Source organism: Ascaphus truei, chromosome 6 (assembly GCF_040206685.1).
Source record: "Ascaphus truei isolate aAscTru1 chromosome 6, aAscTru1.hap1, whole genome shotgun sequence".
Taxonomy (NCBI): Eukaryota; Metazoa; Chordata; class Amphibia; order Anura; family Ascaphidae; genus Ascaphus; species Ascaphus truei.
In genome coordinates, this window is record NC_134488.1 from 55,047,973 (window position 1) to 55,075,839 (window position 27,867).

General features: G+C 40.7%; 1 protein-coding gene across 4 annotated transcripts in view; it reads right to left on the reverse strand.

The window, feature by feature from the left end:
• Positions 1-2,320: 2,320 nt before the first annotated feature.
• Positions 2,321-27,867, reverse strand: part of TMEM218 (transmembrane protein 218) — a 26,015-nt gene continuing 468 nt past the window's right edge. For 2 of the 4 annotated variants that reach the window (XM_075604317.1, XM_075604318.1), the window contains exons 2-4: positions 15,641-15,751; positions 11,544-11,646; positions 2,322-4,409 (exon numbers count right to left, since the gene is read on the reverse strand). In XM_075604317.1, coding sequence (XP_075460432.1) covers positions 4,275-4,409; positions 11,544-11,646; positions 15,641-15,750 — 348 coding nt within the window. In that variant the 5' untranslated portion in view covers position 15,751 and the 3' untranslated portion in view covers positions 2,322-4,274. Of the gene's footprint in view, positions 4,410-11,543; positions 11,647-15,640; positions 15,752-20,625; positions 20,791-27,867 lie in introns of all 4 variants that reach the window. The other 2 variants (XM_075604319.1, XM_075604320.1) reach the window with 2 other exon arrangements.

A 27,867-nucleotide genomic window follows, 5' to 3' on the forward strand; every position in this document is an offset into this window, starting at 1 on the left:
GAAAGAGAGAGTGGAAAGAGAGAGGGAAAGAAGGAGAGAAAGTGGAGAGGCAGAGAGATAGGAGGGGAAGAGGGAGACAAAGTGGAGGGAAAAGGAAAAGGGTAGGGATAGAGCACAGGGAGGGAGAGAGAGAGCACAGACAGGGGGAGAGAGAGCACGGGGGAGAGAGAGAGCATGAGGGAGAGAGAGAGCATGAGGGAGAGAGAACGGGGGAGAGAGAGAGCATGAGAGAGAGAGAGAACGGGGGAGAGAGAGAAAACGAGGGAGAGAGAGAACGGGGGGGAGAGAGAGAGAGAGAGAACGGGGGAGAGAGAACGGGGAGGGAACAGGGGAGAGAGCACTGTGCAGGGGAGAGAGCACGTGCAGGGGAGAGAGAGCGCATGCAGGGGAGAGAGCAGGAGGAGAGAACACGGGGGAAGAAAGCGTGCAGGGGGAGAGCGAGAGCAAAGGGGGAAAGAGCACATGGAGAAAGCAGCACAGGTGGAGAGAGTGGGGGAGAGAGAGAGAGCGTGGGAGGCAGAGAGAGGAGGGGAAGGAGAGTGCGCGGGGGTGAGCGCACAGAGGAAAGAAGACAGAGAGCTAGATAAAAACAGCAGAGGGGGAAAGAGAGCAGGAGGAAAGAGCATGCGGGGCAAGAAAGTGTGAAGGAGAAGAAAGAATGGGGGGGAAAGAGCACAGGGAAAGAACACACAGGGGGGGGGGAAGAGCATGAGGGGAAACTGCATCTGAGAAGAAACAGCACGGGGTGAGAGAGCAGGGGTGGGAGAGAGAGCAGGGGGAAGAGGAGGGGAGAGCACGAGGGGGAAAGAGAGCACAGTGGGGGGGAAAGAGAGCACGGCGGGGGGGGGGAATGAGTCCACAGGGGTGGAGGGGGGAGAAAGAGAAACTAGAAAAAGTGCCGGGAAGAGAATAAAAAAGGATGGGTAATCTGGTTTACATTAACAAGGCGTCTTTACAGTAAGGGCAGTTAAAATGTGGAATTCATTACCCATGGAGACTGTGATGCCAAATACAATAGATATCTTCAAAATAAGGTTGGAAAGGTATACAGGGCTATACCAAATAAGTAAACATGGGAAGGATGTTGATCCAGGGAGTAAGGTGTTGCCGTTACATCCACTCCAGGGGAAACTTTTATTTAAAATCACTTGTGTTACACAGGCTAATTGGAAGCAGTGATGTCATCAGTGATGCAGGGGATTTAAATATCAGGAAAGTAACCGGTGGCACCTTCTCCGGTAAGTATCTAAAGAACCAGGGATCCCTGGAGAAATTAATGCGGTTCAGCTCCAGGGACCTCCTGCTTCACACCTATATACTAAAAAAAAAGGAGTCAGAGACACCCTGCTGCATAAAGTATACTGCCTGTCAGAATCGCAGACAGGGGGGAGAGACGGGGACAACTGTGGCTGTGGGGGGTCCGGCTGGCCAGCGCTGGAATTTGAGCCCGGCCAAACGTCAGGCCCAACTTCTGCCGGAACTGCCTCTCCCAACAGAACCTTACTCCGGTGCGCGCCGGAAGTTGGTCCCAGAAGTCAGCACCAGAGGCCCGCCTGGAGCAGCACCAGAGGCCCGAGATGTGTGTGTGTGTATTATTGTTTGCATTTTGTGGGTGGATGGGCATTATTGTGTGTATTGTAGGGGGATTGTGTGGGCATTGTGTGGAGTTGTATATGTGATGGGGAAATTGTGTGTGGTTATTGTGTGTATTACACACTGTAGTTACATAGTAGATGAGGTTGAAAAAAGAAATGTGTCTATCAAGTTCAACCTATGCTAAATTTAGACGACAGATACTTTATCCTATATCTATACTTACAGTATAATGTATTGATCCAGAGGAAGGCAAACAAAAAAACCCTATCATCTGATGATATCCCATAAGGGGAAAAACTCCTTCCTTACTCCAAATATTGGAAATCAGATTACTCCCTGGATAAAAATCCTTCCCATGTTTAATTATTTATTTACCATATGGGGGAGGGGGGGGATTATTGTGTATGTATTGTGAAGTGCAATTATTGTATGTATTGTGTGTGTGGGGGGGGAGGTAATTATTGTGAGGGGGGGTTTGGGGTGGAATTGTATGTGTATTCAGGGGTAATTGTGTGGAATTGTGTGTGTGTTTATGTGTGTGGATTACTTGTGTGGCCATGAAGGAAATGAGTCAGAGGAGATGGGGATTGGAGGAACGGGATTGAGTGATAGGTGGTACTTGAGTGATAGCAAAGGGGGGGGGGGAGAGTGTGAGAACAGAGAGGGGGTGTAAAAGAGAGGGAGTGAGGAAGAGGGGGGGAGGTGGTGGAGTGAGAGGGGGCGTGATGGAGTGAGAAAGGGGGAGGTTGGGGAGAGGGAGGTGAGAGGTGTGGGAGTGAGAGAGGACGACTGTGAGTGAGGGGGGGAACAAAGAGTGAAGGAGAGAGGGGGGAAAAGTGAGAGACAAAAGGGGGAGAGAAATACATGGGGAGAGGGGGGATAGAGTGGAGTGATAGCAAGGAGGGGTGAAAGAGGGGTAAGGGGGCTTGCAAGGCCGCTGACACAGGATGGGAGGGGACAGAGGAAACTCTAGTCCTGGCCCATGGGAAAGCTGAATAACTTTGGTGCCAAGAGGAACATCACATTTTAGTACCTAAAAATGTCTACTGGTTTTAACCTGATGTTCTTATAGTTTAACAATAATAAGCAAGTGACAATCAATCACAATTTTAATTATACTGTATGCCAGGCTGAAAAATAAAATCAGGGATATTTGGGTGCAGCAGATTAGCATTCCAAAAACTTTTGTTTAAATACAGACCTGACTGTTTCAGCAGGATTCAAATAGATTGAAACTGAATTGAAAACAATTGCAATCCTACAAACCAGTTATGAAAACATGCTTTTTTCCCAACAGGCGAGTAAAATATTGTCGAAAAAAAAAAAAATGTAAACTCTGTACCCATTCTAAATATCAGACTTTCCCACAAAGTTACAAGTTTAGTTCAGCATGATCCCAGTACAAACTAATCAATTTTTATGATTTAGAAAACTTTTAATAAAATAAATTGTTGTGTGACAAATTGCATATTACAAATATTTTCTTATACAGTACGCCAAACCTGTAGCATATATAAAAATTCAAAAGTCATAATAATGTCAATGTACATAGATTAGCGGTGTCCAAAAAGTCCAAAGTAATAAACACATTGTAACCTTATAGCAGCACAACTGTTACGAGAAACTGTTGAATAACAGATTTAACTGGAGCACTGTCAGCATTACCAGTAGAGTTCACAGCACGCTGCACTCACAATATTAGGTGTACTAGCCAACGGTGCTCAGCTAGAGGTCCCACGGTCAAACAGCTATCACCGGCAATCCAGGTACAAGAAGTAGTGGCACTCGTGTGGTCTTGTGAAAAATGGATCACATTTATTTTGTATAAAGTATAAATTTGGTACTTTTTTCATAAGACCACATGAGTGACAGTTCTTGTACCTCAGCAAAACTACATGAATGCAAGATCCATACAAGGAGCAACATTTTTTTAATAGTACATTTATAACAGTACTCTTATTTTTAACTATATAAAATGTATCAGTGGGACCTAGCAAAACTTCTCCATTGCAAATAAAGATCTTCAAATCGGCATTTAACTAAAACAAGTTTAGGAAAAACAATTAAAAAAAAAAAAATTAAATTACAATTCTTGTTAAAGAAAGGTGTACAGAAAATAAAAATACCACTAGTGATGCATTTGCATGTCTCAGAGAGGTCTGCAACCCTGCTTTTCCTCATTATCTCTCAGCCAACAGTGCTCCACTGCAGCCAGGGATTCTGGGTAATAGCATGCAAATGAGCACACTGTCATTCTTTACTTCTCATTCATTTTAACATGGGCTCTATACGCTTATGCCAGTCGTATTGCACAGCTTTGCAGCACAGTCTGGGTTAAAGAAAGAGAACTGTTGGTTGCAAGAGTGTTATTTTGCACCACAATGTGAATTAGTACAAAGTCATTACAACTGTATTCAAACCTTGTTGAAGCTAAAAGGAATGGAATACAAACTCTTCATAACCATGCAGCTGTGATCAGAAGTCCAAATCCAGAAATTCGATGACCGGGACTTTTCATAGAACTGCTTTGTTGACTTAAAACATGTCTGTCTTTGTCTAGCTCAAAGTGCTGTTGCTTGTACAGAGTGTAACATTTTTTCTCCTTGGTTCATTTTCATTATTAAATACTTCAGAGTTTTCATTACAGAACATTGGATTTTCTAGATTTGTGTCTGCGGTTAGTGGATCTGAAGAGGTTTGGCATAGATGGGCTCCAGCATGTGGTAAACGAGAACCAAAAACAGGCTTCCGAGAAAAATCACACTTATAACTGAAATCAGGAAATAGCGTCCAATGAAGAAGGTATCCACAATCTAGATCAGAAAAATTACATTTGAATTATATAATGGGATAAGCAAGGCAAATGTTAAGGATTGTAAATATGGTGAACAAAACAGTCATACAGTTCTAAACCTGTAAACAGTATATTTATTTGAACAGCGATATTTTAGATACAATTTATAAGACAACTTTCTAAACATAGTGTTGTGAATGAATCTTGCAAAAAAAAGTTAGAGCATGTGTTTTTTAGGGCTCCCTGGGTGGTTATTATGTTTACTTACAAAAATAATTACATTTCTATTATGAAGGTAACACAATTTGACAAAAAAAGTGTATATACTTCCAGTGGAATAAGCCAGTTTTCAGGTTGTCTGTTCTTTGTGTAAGGGATGAAAATTTAAGTAAGAGCTGGAGACTTTTCAAATGAATTATTTATTAGATATATTTGCATTTCATAATTCTGTTTTCATATCTAAGATTCATCACATGGTAATAAATATAGGTTTATTATTGTGAGAACATACAGAGCGTTGCTTCCCCCACGGTGAATATGTGCCAATGAAAAAACATTACCTCGTGCCCAAAAGTCATTTGTATTACTGTTTGCTGCCCTTGGGTTCAAGTACAGCCAAACTCAAGATACAGTAAAATAATGCAAGAAGTTATTGCTTTCTCATCATTTGGTATCTTCAAACAAATTGTGCTTTTTTTGGTTCTCTCAGTTTAATCCTATGTCTGCCTTTTAATATTTGTCAACATCAAGTTGGTTAGGGTCCCCTGGTGTATCTAATGTGACTTTGACCCAATTACTATCAACTCAGTGTTCTCCTCTGCATCCCCATGGAGCCCGAACAAAGAAAACCTCTATAGCTACAATCCAATATTATTTTAGGAGTTGGCCAAGAAAGTCTTTCAATTCTATTCTTATCATTCACTCCCAAAAGTGCCATGATTAAGCACTACTAGCGAAACGTGCACGTCGGCAGAACTCCTCAGTTAGGTGCAGGCACTGAGCCCTCTGACACAGACGCTGCTATCTATGTTTAATGACAGAGCAGGCAGCGCTGAGACTCAGTTCCTGCACAGTTTACACTCCTGTATTACCCGGTGGTCTAAGGGAGCCTCCTTTTCTAGGGATTATATATATCTATACTGACAAGCTATACAGCAGCTGTAGAGTATACTTACATGTGCTGTTGCTCACTACCATTCACTGTTACAGCAGAGTAGCTCTAATCAGGGCTGTTAAGGTACTGTTTATGTTCTACACTTATTTTTACACTTATAGACCAACTACTCTGCACAGTAACTCCCATACAGAGATTTCCAGGTATAGCAATCAGTATACACATGGTGCTCTTTATAGAGATTATGTTTATTTCAATCTACTGATTAAATCAGTTCACAATCTTATATGGTTAAATAGCACACCCTTCAGGTCTGGGGCAGATTATATAGCAACTGCCACCATTTGTCTATATGGTGCTCTATTTAATCTATCACCTACTGCAGTTAGCAACAGGTTTTAGAAGTGCAGCACACTTTATTATAACTACACTGTGCAATATCAGCTAGAGCTAGAGGTCTTAACAATATGACCTAGACCTGCTGTGTATCCTTGGGGCAGTAATTTACACTGTTCATTTAACCCTAAGGGAACATAGGTGCATTATCTTATCAAGATTTAAGTGACACTCTATTGCTAACTACAGGCTGTGCAATCAACCCACCATTAGTAGTGTCATTTCAACAATATTGCACCAATGCACTACAAGTATATAATTGGCATGCCATATAAGAATAGTACTTATAATCCCTCAATCTAGCTTTCCCCCAGGCTTCCCTAATTAAGGTGGCTGGGGGCTAGAGTACTCAAGCAACACTTCAATAACGACTACCTACTTGAGGACTATCATATCCCTTAGGTAATTAAGCGTAGTGATACAGAGTTTAATCCTATTTTAATCCCCATTGTTTTACTATGTTTCTAATAAAGTTTAGTTTTAAATTTACACCATCATCTCAACACAGTGTATGAGTGCTCTACTGGGGTTCTTTCCTCCATTGTTTATCATTCTTATATTGCCCCATCAGTACCTACACCCATCATTATTAATTCACTATTGCAAGCTGTAGCGGGGGTTTCTTTATAGTTTATTAATAACTATAATACAAGATTTTCTTGAATACCTGTATTACTTTTTTTTTTTTTTTTAAGCTCACCTGAACCTGGGAATCCCTTGGAGCTGATCTGCAGACCTCCAGTGACCCCATCATCCCTTCTGGTATATGAATAATTTTTCTGTTATAGTTTTTACAATTTTTTTTTAAAATACGGCCATTGGGTTATGAATAGAAAATGGCAACATACCAAATTTCTATTGCCTGTAGGCCCCGTGGCCAAACATATTCGGTGATCGAAAAATTTGGTGGGACTGCTGTTTTAAAGGGAACTTTTTTCCCACCACAGATAAACCCATAAGATCAAGAAAGCATAGGAATTAAACTATGGTACACTTGTCACTCTTTACCATGTTTGTTTTATTAGCACAGAGCCAGTGCCACCCAAATGTTTATGAAGTATCAGCTGTCAAGCCAGTCGGATATTCTACACCAATTACAAAGTGTTGAAAGAGGTAGCAAGCAATTACATGGATTTTTCCTTAAAAAAAACATGAACATGAGCCAAAGAAAACGCTCAGTTTTCTTTAAGAAGCCAGACATGAAACAACTGTCAAAACAGAAAAGGTGATAGCCAGAAATATTCACAAAAAGAGAGGACAGAAATCTGAACTCAATATTGCAACTCTTGGGAATGGACTAACATGCTGCTTACAACAAAGGTCAGTTTTATGAGACTGCATTAAGTTTGACCTTGGATTCAGCACAAAACAAGTCTCTAGTGGACTACATGTTTGCTCGTTCAACACGTTTCGCCTTTTAATTAGCCAATTAGCAAGCTTTCGGAGCATGAAATCCAAATCATGTATTATTGATAGGCTATTGAGCTATGCTGCAGGTGGGGTCCAGTGCTGCAGATCCTTTAATTAGTTCTCTGATTCTACTGCCCTGACAAGTGCAGTTAATTTGCTATATTTTCACTGTTTTTATATATCAGGATTTTGTGGAAAGATAGTCACAGCTAGAAATACTGTAGTTACCATCTTTTTTTCTTTTACTGCGGTGTCTATGAGAGGTTTTAATATCAAACGTATTCTCTCCCTCTTCTAGTCCCTTACAAAAGATGCAATAAGTGAGAGGGAGATGGATAAATCAGTGATATAAAAGGTCAACCAATTAAGGAAATAGCTTACAAATGATTATTTACTTGAATCCATAAATATTATGTTTACTGTAACTGCAAAGATGACCAATGTTTCAGTAATAAAAAAAGAAAAAGGAAGATCAAGACTGTGAGATGATGTCAATCTCTTAATAGCATGCACATCAATGGGGACAAAACATTCAGGAACCATCAGTAATATACTGTACCTTCATGAACTAGTGATGCAACCAATCTCAAATAAGACATGTTTTTCATCAATATGAGTGCATTTCTTTGACATTCAAGTATGTTGCTACATTTTTATTAGTGATAGTAAATAGGGGTGCCCCGCTGCTGCTAAGCGAGTGTAGGGTTGGATGGTAGTAAGCATAGGTGCTGTTGGGTAGAAAATACTAGTACACAAAACAGAGAACAGAAACCCAACTTGAAGCACTCTTCATCCCGGAGCTGTATGATTACAGTAGTTATTTGGTTCAAATAAAATTTTAATCATCATAATTACTAAAATAATGGGTATTAAAATATACAGACAACGCACAATAGCTATAGATACAATATCAAGTGTGGTTGTCACTCTGGATCCACAGTGTATAAAAATAGGTAACTGAGCTTGATTAAATAAGTTATCTAAAAGGGGTCTGGAATGCAGTGTCCCCTTTGCGCAAGGTTTGACTAGGTAAAAGAGTAGTAGGGGGGAGGAGAGTATAAGTGTATAGTGATTGCTACTACACTTGTGTAATAATTGGGTAGGTGTGATGGACTAGAATACTGTAAATAGTTAAGGATGTGTGCATCAGACACTTCAACTTCCAAAACACAGTACCAATAACTTCCTCACAAATAATGCTCCTAATAAGTATAACACTATTGACTCAAGTGACTAATATACCGTATAACTCCACATTCACCACAGTATAGGTTTGCGAGCGTGGAAGCTATACCTGGATGTCCTAAGAGAAAAAAGACTCAGTTAAGGTGCTAAAACATTCACCGGTATCATAATATAACCAAACACCCTAATTGTACAATCAACCAATTAAGGTTCTGTATAGAGAGCCAACTGTTGTTGTACATATATGGAAGTGTGTGGTATACACAGAATGAGAGTGTATGCAGGGGTAATTGGAAACCTAATTGCTGGCGCAGGAGACTGTGTTCTCCATTAGATGAACTCCACTAAAATTAAGTGGATGTTCAGTATGGTGACCTCCAAGGAAAATGTTACTAATGCAGTGTAACACTGCACTGGTTCATCTGTCCAGTGTTGGAGATGGTATGCATACAGTTGTATGTAGATGGTGCAAGGCTCTGTTTGCATTAGCCTGACCACTTACCAACTATTAGGGGCTGCTATGCAGACAGCTGTTTGTTCCCAAGGCACTCTGATTGTACAATCAACCAATTAGGCCTCTGTATAGTGAGCCAGCTGTTGTACATATATGACAGTGTGTGGTATACACAGAGTGAAGGTGTATGCAGGGGTAATTAGAGACCTAATTACTGAAGCAGGAGGCTGTATCTCTCAGGGCCGTTTTATAGTTGGTGCGTGCGCGAATGCTCATGCACGAGAAGCACACTTTTTGTGTGTACTGGTCTGTGCTACGACCAACGGGTGGGCGTGGCTATGGCACGCATGGGTGGGCGGGGCCACATATACATACACACACACTGCCCCCTAAATTCTCCCTGGGGTCCCCACACAGAGCACTGTAAATGGCATACACTATTGCAAACAGAGCCTTAAACCATCTACATACAACTGTATGCATACCATCTCCAACACTGGACAGATGAACCAGTGCAGTGTTACACTGCATTAGTAACATTTTCCTTGGAGGTCACCATACTGAACATCCACTTAATTTTAGTGGAGTTCATCTAATGGAGAACACAGTCTCCTGCTCCAACAATTAGGTTTCCAATTACCCCTGCATACACTCTCATTCTGTGAATACCACACACTTCCATATATGTACAACAGCAGTTGGCTCTCTATACAGAACCTTAATTGGTTGATTGTACAATTAGGGTGCTTGGGTATATTATGATACCGGTTAATGTTTTAGCACCTTAACTGTGTCTTTGTTCTCTTAGGACATCCTATACTGTGGTGAATGTGGAGTTATACGGTATATTAGTCACTTGAGTCAATAGTGTTATACTTATTAGGAGCATTATTTGGGAGGAAGTTATTGGTACTGTGATTTGGAAGTTGAAGTGTCTGATGCACACATCCTTAACTATTTACAGTATTCTAGTCCATCACACCTACCCAATTATTACACAAGTGTAGTAGCAATCACTATACACTTATACTCTCCTCCCCCCTACTACTCTTTTACCTAGTCAAACTACTCACAAAAGGGGACACTGCATTCCAGACCCTTTTTAGATAACTGATTTAATCAAGCTCAGTTACCTATTTTTATACACTGTGGATCCAGAGTGACAACCACACTCGACATTGGATCTATAGCTATTGTTCGTTGTATGTATATTTTAATACCCATTATTTTAGTAATTATGATCATTAAAGTTTTATTTGAACCAAATAACTAATCATACAGCTCCGGGAGGAAGAATGCTTCAAGTTGGGTTTCTGATCTCTGTTTTGTGTACTACATTTTTATTAGGTTAGGCTTCTTTCAGTATTGTACAGATGTAAATTTTTAAAATAAATGTTGCCTACACTCACACAGATCTGGGAGCATGCTGAAAATAAAGCACAATAAACAAAACTCACTACTGTCATAATTCAAAATAAAACCTGTATTTACAGAGACTATAAGACAGATTGCTTCATATATCGAGGACAGGGAAGCTTGAAGGTAGTTTTTAGATTTATTCTTATGGTTTAGTGTCTTGAGATCTAGCAAAAAAATACTACAGGCATATCCCGGTTTAAGGACACTCACTTTAAGTACACTCGCGAGTAAGTACATATCGCCCAATAGGCAAATGGCAGCTCACGCATGCGCCTGTCAGCACGTCCTGAGCAGCAATACCGGCTCCCTACCTGTACCGAAACTGTACGCTAGCGGGGAGACTATAGAGCCTGTTACACATGTGTTATTTACATCAGTTATGCATGTATAGGATGATTGCAGTACAGTGCATGCATCGATAAGTGGGGAAAAGTAGTGCTTCACTTTAAGTACATTTTCGCTTTACATACATGCTCCGGTCCCATTGTGTACATTAATGCGGGGTATGCCTGTATATAAATGGTTTAAATGTAAATAAATGCACTCATCCAACAGTTAATAAAAAAAAATATTTTGTCAGGGATCCAATAGAAATACTGCAAAAAATAATCAAAGAAAGACAAAAATGTTTAGCAATCTTTACCCACTTATCCACAGATAGCTGCACATTACTTCCGCTTTATAGATGCTAGTTACTAATTCATATTTCACATACATTATGCATGCAGATGCATCATTTTTAAACCCATATCTATCATACATATCATTATGAGAAATTATAATCCAAAGAACATTTACTAGAGGGAATTGCCCATGGCTTTGATAGGCAAAAAGGCAAACAGTGGAGTACCAACTGTATCCCATTGGAACTTTATCAATGTCCATTTGGTGCTCAAGCCCTTCCACATCTTAAAAACTGAAAAAAATGTATGCAAACGAGCAAACAAAACCTGACACGACTAAGGCCTTGTCAATAAATAAATCAGAGTACAGGATATGAAGTATTGTTTCATGTGATGAGCTATATCTACTGTAAAAGTTGCAGCGCTGAATCTCTTTGCTTCCATCTTGAAAGCTCTCAAACCAGGGCAATCCCTGACAAGAAGTGTGTTTGTCAGATGGGTTTAGCTGCTGAACTAATGCATGAATAAGAAAATTAAACTGGCTCACAATACCTGCATTTCTTTTATTGGGGTTGGAGTCTGGCTTGCTCGACGGAAGAAAACCAGAATTAGTGTGATGATCAGTGCTAAGAGAAACACCAAAACAATAGAAAGTCTGAAAGAAAAGGAAAGCAATTCATAAGCAGCAAAATTGGGATATAGAAAGTAAATAAGGTGTAACATATAAAATATGCTTACTTTATTTAACATATATTTATTATCATATCATGCTAAAAAAAGCATTTCATTACAGGGCAATCAGTTGAAATAGACTTACAGTGTATGTATGTATGTATGTATATATGTATATATGTATGTATATATATATATGTATATATCTATCATGGTCAGGGGTTGCTGAGGGACAAAAGGGGGGGGGGGAAAGCATGGGCAGCTGGTTAACTAAGATCGCTGTCACCTTCCTCGGAGCAACTGGAAATTGCTTTTCTCTTCTGAACCCAGGGACACACAATGAATACACAAAATACAGACGAAAAAAACACACTTACTGGGGGAGAAATCTAGGCTCAAGTAGGTGCAGGGCGCCTGCTTTCTGAAGGCTTACCCTGACCGGGATATACACCCGAGCTTCCTGGTCCTTATTTCGGCTACAGATATTAGCCGTGACTGCTACAGATCTTAGCCGCGACAGCTACGTTAGATTTTCAGAACTTGGTCCTGGACGCCTGACTTAGTCTCTGCAGGGCAGATTTTCCTAGCTTCAAAACGAATCCAGTTGCTCTGCTATTTGTGACAGAGCAACTTTGAAAAGCCCGCCGTAGCTTCATCGACACAAGTCACTAGATAGTCTGGTTCTCGGAGTCGGCTACCTCCTTACATACCCTCCACTGTTCTATGTTCAGCATGGAGGAGGAGGGAGAGACCAATCAGAGCGTGGGAATTCCTTTCCACTAGCCAATAGGAATAGGAGCTCGTCCTTTGGCTGACGTCAGAGGAGGGGGCGTGCCAAGCCGGCTCGGGATGCCCCGTGGGCGGGACATACGGATTAACCAATTGGAAACGAGCCAACCCATTGCCACCTACTGGGCAGGCTCCACTGAGTCTGGCAGACCAGTGTGTCCTCCCCGCAGGGGGTCTCTGTTCTCCGGACCCAGTACTCCGCCCTGCCCCAGTCACTTAGTACCCCCCGACATCCCTCCACCTCCCGTCTCCTCTTTGAACTCCAATGTCTATCCAGACTTCCCGGCACCTATATGGCTGACTGAATAGACATTTATAGTAAATGCACCAACACAATAAAAATATGGTTTAATACAAGATATGCCTTATGGAGACCAATATCTGACAAGACTGTAACAATGGTATTTGGGACCAAGACTAAATTTTTAAAGCTTCCGGTGACTGAGCTCCTGATCAGAACCAACGCTAACACAACCCTAACCCCTGTCACTAGTTTTAATTACCTGGGCTTATGGTTTGACTCCCACTTAACATTCGGGATGCACATTGATACCCTGACAACCAAGACCTATGCCAAATTAGGGGTACTTTACAGGAACAAATCCTCCCTAAGTCTCCTGGTCAGAAAGCGTATCACACAGCAGATGCTAATGCCAATTATTGACTATGGAGACATAGTATATGGCTTGGCACCTCAAACCCACCTTAGCAAACTTGACACCCTCTACAATTCAATTTGTCGTTTTGTTCTCCAATGCAACTACAACACACATCGCTGCGATATGCTCAAAGAACTATAGATTGGTCATCACTAGAGTCTAGGCGCAAAGTTCACCTTTCCTGTCTTGCCTTTAAATTCTTCATGGGCAAGCTACCCAGCTATCTGAACAAGCTGCTCACCCCTACCACATGCAGCACTTATCACCTGAGATCAGACTCCAAAAGACTGTTCATGGTCCCAAGGCTCAACAAAGTATCCGGACGTTCCTCCTTCTCCTACCGTGCACCCCAAAACTGGAACAACCTACCAGAGACTCTCACATCCAGCACCAGTTTAAGTTCTTTCAAATCTAAGGCTGTCTCACATTTTAATCTGGTCTGTAACTGTTTCATACGCCCATAATATATATTTTCTTTAACTGTGCATGCAATGTCTTGTATATAATGTATACCCTGTTCATTTATGTAACTGTATTTGTAACCAAGTATTATTTGTTTTACTCTGTGCCCAGGACATACTTGAAAACGAGAGGTAACTCTCAATGTATTACTTCCTGGTAAAATATTTTATAAATAAATAATATCTGTGAGGGAAATATGACTGGGATATCTGGGCTCGACAACCAGGAGTCTGGGGGACACCGACTAGCCCCATGTAATTCAACCCGTGTACCGGCAAATCATGCCTGCACGCCGGGGAGAATTAGGGGACTACCGCTAATTTTGGCCGCCATACTCCTGCAAAAAAAATCATTGCATTTCAACCCAAATATCCAACCTAAAACTTTCACTCAGAAAGTTTCATGAATATGGGGCAAAGGGAACATGAAAAGTGGAAAAGCAGGGGACATTTAAACTTTGACATGTTACATTCCATGGGCCCTGGCTTATGGTGCTATATAGCAGCCAGGGACCTTTATTGTATACAAAGGGTGAAACTGGGGCGCTCCCTACCTTATATGGCGTATAGAAATATAACGCCTGTGGGCTAGTGTAAAACCAAGGAAAAAAGAGTATAAACTAGCCCTTGTTGTGTTTCTGCGGCTGGACCAAGAAGATGAAGCCCGGAATCTTCTTATAGCGGCAATAGAGGTACCTCTATTACCTTTATTGTATAACCTGGCTACCCCCTACCGTCACAGATACATTTGTACCTATAAATAAATTTATAAACATATACGTGCTTTAAATCCTCCACAATTTATTTACTGTATAGAAGAGGAACTGAAAATAGCCCCAATTAATATACCATTGCCAGATCTACCGTGGTCATTTGGTGTGGGAACTGGATTTGCACATATAAACCACATGACAGCTAATGGCATTGGTAACACATGTATTGATGTACCATGCATGCATGCCAGCAGCTATTTGGTGCTACAACTTCTTTATTATTAACTTGCAAAATTACTCAAAATTATGACTTGCGTTCCACAACAATCAGTAAAAACCATGTTGCATAGCTATATGATTTGATTAATTTTAACTCCAATTTATATTGCTCTGCATAATTAAAATAGTAGTATATTATTTAAACCTAAATATTTTAAACATTCTCAATATTAGGTACATTTTGTGTATTTAATAAACACCTTGATAAATAAAAGCAAAAATCTAGCTAAAGTAGCTTTCAATAAGCACAAACATTAAAGCAAGGGCAGAATTAATTTTGAATAGTTTTGGACATGGTCAAGGCTGGAGACCACCAATTCTACATTTCCAAAATGTGGCATTTTTTTCCCCTTCATTTTTATCAGTTGTGATTCAATTACTTTCTTGTAAAACATACAGGACACCTGCAAGCTCATATTGAGCCCCCAGCTGGTCTTAGCTGATTGGAGGGTGGCTCTTCCTATCTTGTTGAAGCTCACCCCCTCCCACATTTAAGTGGTTAAAAGCTCACTCCATAGCATTTCCCACTCTCAGGGGATCTTGCTTGCTTGCAGTATGATTGTGACAAATCTAATACAGAGTGCTTTTCCTGGTAATGTACAGGTTAATAAAAGCTTCAATCAGACTTACAACTATGCAACTAATTTTGACAGATTTATTATAAATCATTCTTCCTGGTAATGCACAGGTTATTAAGAATTGATATTAGTGTTAGGGACCCTTGAGATGTGGTCTGCCGTGTAGTGGCTCAAGGGCTTACAACACTTTGGCCAAAATGTTAAACTAAAAGACCATTTTATTTAATAGATATCTATACATATATATTTAGGCACTGTACCGTGTATAAGTTTCACTTGATGTTCACTGAGCTCTGTCTGTGTTTCGTGTTCTGTCTCTCGTTTTAAATACTTTCTTGTAAAGCATAATGGAAAGACCTAATATCTGCACTTTTCGATTATTTCATTCTCCCATAAGGTATTACAGAGAAGCACAGTACGCACGTTTTCAAGAATTAGCCTTTATGATATTCTTCAATTAATTGGCACAAATTGCTCAACAGTACAAAACATGTTTACCTTGCAGCTCCAGAAGCTCTGGACAGAAGTACACACAGAAGCAGTGTCACCACCCAAATAACAGATAAGATGAAGACTCCAATGCCCACTCCAAGAACTGTAGCAGCCATCCTGGGGAAGGAAGAATATCTCTACTATGAACTGACCCACCACTCTTACAGTAGATGCCTCCACTCAAGGCCTCTTTTCCATCAAGAAGGGGAAACCCTGCAGTTACAAGGACTACCCACTGATGTCTCTGGAATGCCCTTTCTGACAGTCAGGACAAAATATCATGGGTTCACCCCCTGGCTTGCCTGTGTCCATACAGTATCTCCAAGTGCTTCCTAACAGCAACAGCAGCGAGTAACACTTTTTTCAGAGTTTTTTTTGCCAACTCTGTCGCATCAGGATTGCAGACATGACACAAAGACACAGTAAAGAGTTCAGTAATTAAATTAATACTATAAGGAAGATTACTAACAGTTGATGGCAATTAAGGGTAGACCAGCTAAAGCTTCATGATCTGTATCCTAACATACATTATTATTACTAAAATTACCATTCTTTACTTAAAAGGCTGTCTTGTGCCGATCATATGCATTTTTAGAATTTTGTTACTCTCTGGTGCATATTTTAATGTGGAGGCTCTTCCCTCATATCATAGACAGATATAGATATATAGACAGATATAGATAATATATATAGACAGATATACATATATAGACAGATCCTTGAGAAAGGTCCTATTCCAGGACCGAAACGTCGGATTGGGTGACTTATCTTTTTTATTCAGATGCCCAATACAGTTTTTCATGATTACTGAACCGAGTGCAGTCTTTCTTTACCGGACGAGAGAATGGTAATGTTGTTTTTCTATTATTTGAGACTAGCACCTGTCTATATGAACCAGTACATTGAGTGCAAGCTGTGATGTTTGTTTTTATATATATATATATATATATATATATATATATATATATATAAATATAACTGTATGCTCATCTGCATGTCTTAGGCAGGTCTGCAACCCCATCTTTCCCCATTATCACCCAGCATACAGCACTTCCACTGCAGCAAGGGATTCTGGGAAATGACATGCAAATGAGCACACAGTGTACCTTTTTGCCTCAATAACCATTTTTAACATGGTTCCCTATAGGCTTAAGCTTGCTGCATGGTCACAGCTTTGAGCACAGCCAGGGTTAAGGTGCATACCCAGAAAACCACCCACAGACAGCCGTTTCGACCTTGATGGGTCTCATCAGTGTGGGGTTGATTTTGCTGCAGTGGAAGTGCTGTATGCTGTATGCTGGGTGATAATGGGGAAAGGTGGGGTTGCAGACCTGCCTAAGACATGCAGATGAGCATACAGTTATATTTGCATATTTGCTTTCCTGTGGAGGGTTTTTGTCACTTTTTTTACTCACCACAACTTAACTCAGTATTATGGTTATATATATATATATATATATATATATATATATATATATATATATATATATAAAATAGGAGATCTCTCTCTCTCTCTCTACACAAATAATGGAGTGTAACAGTTACAAAATGGCAATGTGTATAAAAGGAAAACATAAACAATGTGTTAAGATTCCAACAGCTGATAGAATAAAGAGCACAAAATTTGGCAAATTAAAGCTAACATCCAATTATAAAAGGAATGCGGGAAACTAGCAGATAATATCAGTGTGTATGATAACCTTTCCAATGAATGATAGGGGTTCAGAACAACTTTGGTGCTTTAATGTAGGTTGTAAAATAGAAATAATATATGTCCACGTGACAGAATTCTGCAGGGTTACAGAGGTGGCTCTAAGGCTGCGCTTATAGTGCCGGCGACGCAACGTCACCCAAAAACAATGTCGCCGTCGCGGAAACTGGATGCCGGCAAAATTAGATTTTTCAAGGGCTGTCGCGTCGCGTCACGTGACAGCCCTTGAACAAATCAAATTGCCGGAATCCCGCGACCCACGGCCCGGTGAAAGGTGAGGGGTAACGTCACCATCGACGGCACTATAGTCAATGTTGAGAGGTCAGACACAGTGAAACCACTGGCATGTACATGCTGAAATAAGGTGGGGGGGCGGGAGCGCGAGCAGGGGGGGAGAACAGGCAGGGGGGCGCAAAGTTTTTGTTCTGCCTTAGGGGGCCCAGCACTCATACAGGAAGCGGTCACAAAAATATATCAGGCCAATCATTTATGTAAAGTTCCAATAAAACTGGGTAGAAACTGAACATTTGAATTTCATTACAATATAATTTTACACGAAACGTTACAGTGTTCTCATAATTACTTTGTTTGCAAATGTCAATAAACATTTGTAAAGGTCATTGTAAAATTCAGGTTTTTTAAACTTTTTTGAATTAAATGCAAACATTTTTATTAGTAAGAAATTCGGGTTCATACACTAAAATAACATTATAATAACATTTTATACAGAGAATCCTTAAAGCAGCACTACAGTACATACTGTACAGGCAGTCTTTGTTTTACAACGCTTCGCTTTACAAAGAATGGCTTATCCAATGCTATGCAATGCATACCTATATTCATTTTTACAACGCCAAAATGGCTTATCCAACGCTCTTACGACGCTTTGCAACGTTGTGTATGTGTATATATATATATATATATATATATACACATAAACAACGTAGCAAAGCGTCGTAAGAGCGTATATATATATATAATATTATATTATAGTATATAATATTATTTATTATGTTATATTATATATATAATACATATATATATATATATATATAATACAGTATATACACTATATAATTTATGTGTGTGCTGCATATCTTATTGTCTGCATAAAATATTTGGTCTATTTTAGTGTTAAAAATGCCGTCAGGAACGGAACCTTAAATTTAAACAGTGTTCCTATGGGAAAACGTGTTTCGCTTTACAACGTCATTTTGAGTAGCGCATTGTGTCGGATAACCGAGGACTGCCTGTATTGCGTTGTTTATGTTTTATTTTTGATTACAGGTTTGAAGCAGGGGCTCCACGGAGCTGAACTGTGTTAATTTCAACTCCCTGGCCCCCCTGCTTCCAGAGATACTTATCTCCGTAATAGTCAGTATCCCTGTGCAGTTTAAATGTCCCTGTCACGCTGGCCAATAGGAGGCTGCAATGGATGATATCATGCCTTCCTATTGGCCCACGTGATGCAGGACATTTATAGTCGCCATTTAGTTAGGTACACAAATTCCCTGGCTGCCGATACGGCACACCTTATGGAGGTATGTATCTCTGGAAGCAGAAGGTTCTGCAGCTGAAATAAACACAGTTCAGCTTCTGAGACTCCCTGCTTCAAACCTTTAATAATAAAATAAAATGCAATGTAGCATGTACTGTATGTGCTGCTTTAAGGTTAGCCTGAGGCACGCCTAGGTAGCATGGAACCCTGGTTGAGAAACACTGCCATAAAGAGATGTTGGAAGACCCCCCCAGCTGGAGGGATAGGGATACATCACAAACCTATGGGAGGCATTATTGTGAAATAAAAATCACAGAAGTCTGGAGGATGAAAACACTAAATAAGTAAAATTATCACCATCGCAAGGTGAGGGTAATGTTTCCTGCTAGCCTGTCCCAAAAATACTTTACATGAATAAAAATGGATGCTTTAGTATACCATGTACATGAAATGAACCATTATCGTCTGTTCCAAAAAGCATGTGAGTGAACGATTCATGTTCAGTTCTCTAACTTGTACTGTGTCCAGAATACAGATGCAAAATACATTATTTGTTAATACTGTAACTGTATCGACCGACTGCCCCCCTGGGCAGAGTGCTGGCCATCTTCTATATATACATACCCATTTTATGTCTATACTGTGTTTTTTTTCTATTATTACCGGTATTATTAAATCAGCCACTAGATGGAGTCCTAAAGCTCTAAAATTTCATTTTTTTTTAAACAACCTACATTGCAACATGTTTACAATAATTTTATCATGATCCCTTACCTCTTAACCCCTCTGTGTGAACACAGTTCACCACAACTCTCTGTTCTCGCACCTCAATCAATAACATTAATGTAGCCACTTTAGAACTCAACCCTGTTGCTGACATGTGGTGTTTTTTTAGTACATTTGCATGTACCACTAATCAATACGTTGTGAATTGTGACACGCATGGAACTAACATAGCACTGTAACATCAAAAGGGTCTTCATTTAAAAAAGACAAAACTATCAAATACAATGAAGCAAATTACTTTCAGGTACAGTGCCAGCTCCACCACAACCAAACTGAACCAATGGCAGTGATACATTTAAAGAGTTTAAGCTTGATTAAGTTTTTCGGTAACTGAAAAGGATTATGCTGTTAAGAGAGATCTTATATCAGGCAGCAAATATTCTTGATTTACTATTTTGATAACTTAAAGATGCAATCCCATATATCCAACCACAAAAAATAACGTATGTAAACAATTAAAAATCTGATTGGCTTCCTTAAACTAATCTAACCGTGTTAGAATCATAGATTTGGCTTGTTTTGATACAAATGTAATTTTCTTTGGAGCCTTTAAATGTGGATGTGTTTGTAAATCAAGTGTTTATGTACCCACTTTGGTTCTATAAGGCTGCGTCCCCGTGACATCACCAACTCTCCAAGCATGAGCGTTGGGCTGTCCGGCAACTTTTCGGTAAGCGTGGGGAAGGGGGGGGGAGGGCGTGGCTTAAACAGTGACTGGTACTGATTGGCTGAGGAGGTCATGTGACCCCTAAGCGCGCCTCAAACTCAATTTAATCTGTCTTGGCAAGCGCCCAGCACCCACGAGCGTATGTGCACGCTCACCCACATGAGCGTTGCCGGACACATTTCAATTGATTGTGCTGACAGTTTCCAGGGCCAAGCACGGTGAGCGGCAGTGTGGACGCAGCCTAAGGGACGGACCCTTTAGTGAGTCAGTGCTCCCTACCACCTCTGAATACAGTAGCACAGAGAAGACAGATGAAGAAGTGGTCGTACCTTTAACATTAGCACATTTTTTGGAGTGACACAAGAGGGCAGATCCATGATGTCAGGAGAACTTATGCAATCTGCCCAAGATGTCAGGTGGCTTTCCAAGACATCCAGATGTTCTGAGAACGGAGGTCGAAAGCAGATCACCAGGCTAACATACTGAATGTGGAGCTTAATAAATAGACACAAGAATGTGAAAAGCTATTCTACAAATATATAAAGGTGAAATTATTGTCAACTATCATATTGATTAGTGCTAACTATATATGCTCAAAGTAACCCTGATTTAAGAGGTTATTTGTAAAATGTTAGAAAATAATGCCACTTCTGCATGTTGTTGAACATACAGTACAGTAGATATGGGCAAACCGGTCCGATCCGTGGATTTTCCTGTTTTTTTTTTAGACCAAATCTGATCCGCACACACAAATCCATCTGTGGATTGGGTATTAAAAAATCAGAGTGGATTAATTCAAATCTGCCAGTGGATACAATCTGGTCAGATTTTTAAGAATCCAAACAATGGATTCTTTACAAATCCGCACTCGGAAGAAAGAGAGCAAGAGTGCCATGGTTGTGGGTTCAAGTCCTGCTGGTTCTGACACCAGTATACCATTCCAGTCACTAGGTGCCTTAGGCTTATCAACTCCATATATAGTTGGTATGGAAATCCTTATAGGAAGTGTGGGATGGGTCTCATTTAAGTATACTTTGCATATCCTTTTTCAGCACAGGCATGTCCCACTAATTTATTTGGAGGGACTATTGAGGGGATATATACTGTATATATAACTGGAGACCCTACTAAATTGAAAGAGCACTCCGCACATGTTATTTAACACATTAAATAGGTGTAGCCCAGTGCCCGGGGCTATGTGTTTCCTGGTCCTAGAATTGTAAGTCCTGGTAAGGCGCAGGCAGTGTTGGGGTTAAGTCCCTCTCACAGAGGCCAGCATGTGAGTTCCTTAAGCCTATAGTTAATTTGTTGCGGTTTCCAGGTGCAGTCTGGAAAGCGTTGGAGCATGTGCCTTTCTACCTTACCCCGTCAGGGGTTAAGGGGGCTGAGACTAGCCCAGGGGCCTGAAGCTCCTGGGGGCCTAGTCAAGGAGTGATCACCATGCAAGCTGCAAGGAAATTATTCTATGACTAATTCAGTGTGACAAGTACCTCTCTTGCATGCGAAGGATCAGGACTGGCCTGCCAATAAATGGTTGAACTGTTTCCTTGCCTGGGTGTGAGTTTATGGAAACCCCTGTAGGGCAGGGGAGCGCAATCTTTTTCCCCTGCCCCACCCTACCGGCTGTTCCCCTCTCTGCGCACCCCCTCCCTCTTACCTCGGCTCCGGCGTCTGGGCAACGTGACATCACATGACCTTGTGGCGTCATTTGACGCCGTGTTGCCATAGCGACGCGACTCCAGAAGCCGTCTTAGCCAAGGTAAGTGCAGTTTACAGAGGCCTTTGTCGCTTCCCCGGCACTTAATTTAAGTGCCTTCGAGAAGCGCATGGGGCATCTGTAAACCCTGCGCGCCCCGCAGACAAATCTCACGCCCCCCAGTTTGAGCACCGCTGCTGTAGGGAATACTCCCTGCCTCTGGCAGAGCCCTGCAGGATGGAGGCACTGCACCAAAGAACCCAAAAGCATGTCCTGTTGCTATTCCCTCTACCATCTGTGGAGAATCAGACCTCCTGAAAGACTACAGGTGAGCTACACAGCACCACCACAACATCATGTAATCACAGATCTCCCTTAGGGGGATGGATAGGGGTGTTACAGATATTAATTACATCTACATCGCATTATTGATTCGGGCATTTACTCTGTTAAATCTCAATGAAACATATAGCCACAAGTAGTTATGCAAAACTGTTTCAAAAAAATATTGTGACACCAAAGTAGAATATTTTAACATTTCAAATCAGACCCAGGTTCCTTGTTGTACAACTTGCCATATACACATAACTAACTTTTGAAGACTTAGGCCTCGGACATGGTCAAAAAGACCGTGTGAGGCGCGCTGAGGGGAAACATTATCCCTATCAGCGCGGCTTTAGACGGCGCTTCCGCAGGCGTGCGGAGGCGTGTGGAACTTCAGCCGACAAGCCAATTTTAGTTTTCCCGCTGAGGGAAGTGCAGGGCCAGTCACGTGACTGCCAGAAGCCAATGGCAGTCCGTGACGTCGGCGCCGTGACTTGGCGCGCTAGCCCCGCCTCCCGCTCCGCCTCCCACCCGGCACACAAGCTCACGCAGGGACAAGGAAAATCTCCTGCTTCAGCAGGAGAGCATGAGCGTCAGCACTGCCCAGCGCTCCTCCCTGCACCATGTCCCAGGCCTTAGTCAAATGAAGTCTTGCCATGAGTCAATTATTTTGTTTTATGTCTGCGCAAAATATAGAAAACGCCTTAATCTCACTGTTGACGCTGATCATTAGTCAGAGGGGGTTTTCAACTCAGATGGCATAATCCTTAGATCCAAAGAAAAGTGATGGACCGAGATGCAGAATTTAATACATCACATTTGAATGTGTGAACTGAGTAGATCTTCACTCACTCCTACAATTCCTATAACCATTCCCCAACTGCAAGCTGATGTACGTTATGCAAAATAAATGAAAATACATAAACTTGCCTTTCCAAGTATCAACTTTCCAGCCAAAACAGCTATCAGTGTACATTAAAGGCATGTAAGTGAAATGCAAACACGCTACAGATACCCAAAACCCTAACCAGTTACACCCTTGCAACAGTTGTCAACATAATAATAACTTTAGAACCTGACATCTACAGATTCAAATCCCAGTAAAGCACATTAAGCTTCAATAAAACCTGGACACCTTGTAGCTGTGTAAAATAAGATTACGGCAGCTGTTTGAAAAGCCCTGTGGGCGAGCAGACAATATAAATATTTTATTATCATGTGCATGACTAGTTTGGTGTCAGTCAAGGGCTGGAATTGTGCAGCCAATATAATCTTTAAACAATTCCATCAAATCCCGTGCTATATTAAAAGCAATTACACATACTTCCATTGTCTTTTATATTGTATGTCCTTACTGCATCATATAGTCCGGCAATGTTTTGGGACAGGATTTCCGTCTCACATTGTTAGATTTTGTGTCTTTTTTTCTGTTCATTTCTCTGTTTAACTTACTAATGTGTGAAATACCTGTCAATGCAAAATTTAAATACAATAATAAGATAAAATATATATTTCATCCTGCCACCAAGCCATCCTCATGCTGCAATATATCTCTAGACAGTTCAAAAAAAAACTAAAGCTTTCTGGCTCCTATTCAATAGAAAATCATAGAATGCGATGGCAGAAAAAAACATTTGGCCCACCCACTCTGCTGCAGACCCTTTTTTGCATTGGCTTTCATACTTAGGCCTTATGTCTATCCCACGCATTTTTCTAATTGCCTTATCTCATTAGCCTCTACCACCCTCTGTGCCATTCCATGATTTCACTAGCCTTTCCATAAAGAAGTATTTCCTCACACGTATACAACAAAAGACAGGGGTGCCCAATGCTACATGACAAAACATATATGGTAATAAGTATAAAGTTTAAATACTTCAATAATAATAATTACTTGGTTATTTAGTTAAACCCTTTGGCCAAAGCGTCATAAGCCTGCATACCAACGTCAAGGTATAACCAAATTAATGCAGGTCCTACACTACACTGTGAACCCATCCAAAAAATATATATATTCATGATGTGGTGGGTGTAGGAGTTTGAGCTAGCTGGGAATGTGTGTTTCCTCACACTTACCCTGAGCCTCCTACTTTTCAGCTTTAGAGTGTGGCCACTTGTTCTAACACTTGTTCAATATGCCATAAAGTCAGAATCCCAAGCTCAGGAACATGTACGTTTCATTATTTTGCTAAAGTGTTATATATACTTAGAGAAAGTAAGACATTGACTAATAGATTTTTTGCTAGGAAAGGCATGTTAATGTTTTTTGCCGTCATCCCCCACTGACCCTACAGCAATAGCCAAATACAGTAGATCAGGGGCGCGCAAACTTGTTTTGCGGCACCACCCCTGCCTTATCTTCTCCGTTGGACGCCCCCCCCTCCTTACCTCACGCATCATGTCACGTGACCCGTGGGGTCATTTGACATCGTTACCAAGGCAACTGTGACGTCACATGACCGCGCGGCATCATTTGACGCTGAGTTGCCATGGTCACGCGTGCTGAAGCCGGCTGAAATCCGGTCCCCTGGCATTTAATTTAAATGTCTGGGGGGAGAGTGCGGGACCTCTGCAACCGCCCGCTTCCCCCCCAAAAAAATCTTGCGCCCCCCAGTTTGCGCACCGCTGCAGTATAGTCCATTAAAGGGACATCCTAGAACTGAAGTTAACAAATTAATGTAGCATGTTTAAGAAGGTTAGTATATTCGTAAAAAATCTCTCAAACTTTTTAATGCTTCCTTGGCAACTAAATGTTTTGAATTTTATTATGATATTTATCAAATCTCTTTCATACGACGGTTTTACAATATTTACCTAATCTCTTCTTTGATAAAACTATTTTCACATCGTAAAATCTTCAAATTATTTTTATATAATTAATTGTGTGAACAGATGAAACTGTAGAACAGATGAAACTGTAGAACAGGGGAGCGCAAACTTTTTCAGCTGCGCCCCCCTGCCTGCTCCCCCTTGCTCTCGCGCCCCCCTCACCTTGCTCGGCGGCGTCAAATGACGCCGCGGGAGTCACGTTACCCCTTGCCGTGGAGATGGACGTGTGACGTCACCCCGCATTGCAACGTGTCCCTGCAGTTCTTCAGAATCCTGATTAGTTAGATGCGATCCCCCAGCATTTAATTTAAATGCCTGGAGGAAGAGCGTGGGATCTCTGCAACCGCCTGCGCCACCCCAGACTAATCTCCGGCCCCCCCAGGGGGGCTCACCCTCCAGTTTGCGCACTGCTGCTGTAGAACAATAAATTAGATTTCATTTCAAATCAGCAATCCTGGCTGCTTGTTTGTTAGTTTTTAACATGTTTTTGTAAAACAGAGTTGGAACAAGGAGGTCCTCTGGTGATGAACCATGTTATTTTAAGCCCCGGGGACATCCCTGGTTTGTGATATACTTACTTACCAGTGAAGTTACTGGTGTATCTGCCTCTTCAAGTTAACCAAAAAAGGCTTGCAAGCCAATAGGAAACCACAACATCATCAGCTACAGATTCCTACTGGACGGCCATTCAAATCCCAGCGAAAAACCAGGACGTAATATTGGTAACTTCACTGGTAAGTATCTAAGGAAGCTGGAAATAATGAGGTTCAGCTCCTAAATAGCATTTTGTGACCGGATTGCATTTGTAATAAATAAGCTGCATTAATAAGTTCTTTGCATTTTTGTCCCTATAAAGAGCACCTGCATGTGTCTATTTTGTGGATTAGAAATAAAGAAAAAGTAGAGTGTTGGTTAGTCGCTTTAAAGGAGCAATTCATGCGCTATTTTCTAATAATTATTTTTTAACATGGGTATGAAGCAGGGGGTCTCCGGTGCTGAATACCATTAATTTTAGCTCTATGGACTCCCTGGTTCCTGAGATATTTACCTCCACAGGGGGTGCCCGTATCTCTGCAAAGTTTAAAGGTCTGCATCACGTGGACCAATAGGAAGCCAAGCCTGATGACGTCACGGCTTCTTATTGGCCCACAGGGCGCGGTGATTTGAAACCCCATCATTATATGAACCCAGCAAGCTGTGCAACAACTGGCACCCCTTATGAAGATAAGCATCTCTGGAGGTAGGGGGTCCGTGGAGCAGACATGAATGGCGCCAGAGAACCCCTGCTTCAATCCTATGTTTAAAAAAAAATTGCAAAAATAAAATAAAAAATCATACACTTGGATTGCCTCTTTAATTAGGCTTCAACAATATTTTGGGATCTTTATTATCCAAGTCCAGGGCTTGCCAACTGGCAATGCCTTTAATAGATGTGGCCCCTAAAAGAATCTAATCTAACGGCAACAAAAATACAACTGATTTACACAGTATAATTATATATTTTTCTCATTTAGCTTTTGCGTTGTACACACAGCTGCATTTGGAATTTTATAGGCACACTAAAGGCCATTATACTAAGCAGGTCTTTCCATTTTAGCACTGTTTAATAAATATGTACAATTATATTTTAACGTATATATTCATAATTTTTTAAAATAAAATCTCCATCAGATTTTTTAATTATTTCCTTATTTATGCTTCTGTTAAGATTACACCATAAATGAAAACATCTGTTTCTTTTACGCTTTTAGAGATTATAATGTAGATTTAATTTTATAATGTTTAATACAATTTAAATGGATCATTTATTGTACAAAATAGCAAACCTCCTTGTTTGTTTGTTTTTACATTTTGTTTAGTTAGCAACACTTTGTCATTTGCAATTTTTAAAGGGTTAAGTCTCCATCGTCTCACATCTTTACATATGGATATTGCAATCACATTTGTAGTGTTTCTATTTCTTTCTAATGAGTTTCTATTCCTTTATCTACTTCACTCTGATAATCTAAACTAATGCTTTCATAATCTCTAGTTCTTTTATTTCCATCTATTTGTTCCCAAGAGTTTTCCTTCACTTCGAGACATGTCAACTGTCCCTGATCTCATTGACTTGGAGTAAGTATCACTGGGGCGTCTTGGGGGTTATTCATAAAACTACTACTGTATACTGTAGTGCCAATCGGGGCACTATAGCACGGAAACTCCTATTGACTTCAATGGGAGTTTCTGTACAGCAGCAGCGCCCCGATCAGCACTATCACAGATAAATGAAAACCCACTGTGTATCAAGCGAAAGTGGTGCTATTGTGGACCAAATAAACAGCACCAGTTGTAGGACTAGCAAAAAAAAACCTCCTACTGTATTGTGTTTTCTGCCTGGCAAAAAAAGAAATAGGCTTTTTTCTTTGATACAGGTTCCGTTTATTTTGCCCCAGAATTGCTTCACCTTTGTCTTGATACAGACACCCCCATATATATGGAGTCAAACACACTAATATGTAATACATCAGCGCCCTCATAGACCGCAATGGAAGCACTTTTCCACACAAATGTATTTTGGTTCCCAATTCTCACACGGTTTTGGTCCTTGGAGGTTCACATTTGTGCTGCAGATTCGTATGTCCTAAAACAAGAAGCAATAACACAATCTGATCTATTTCTTGCTTTTCATTTTTTTTGTTGTTTTAAACACTTTGCTGACTTTTTCCGTTTTATTTCTTCA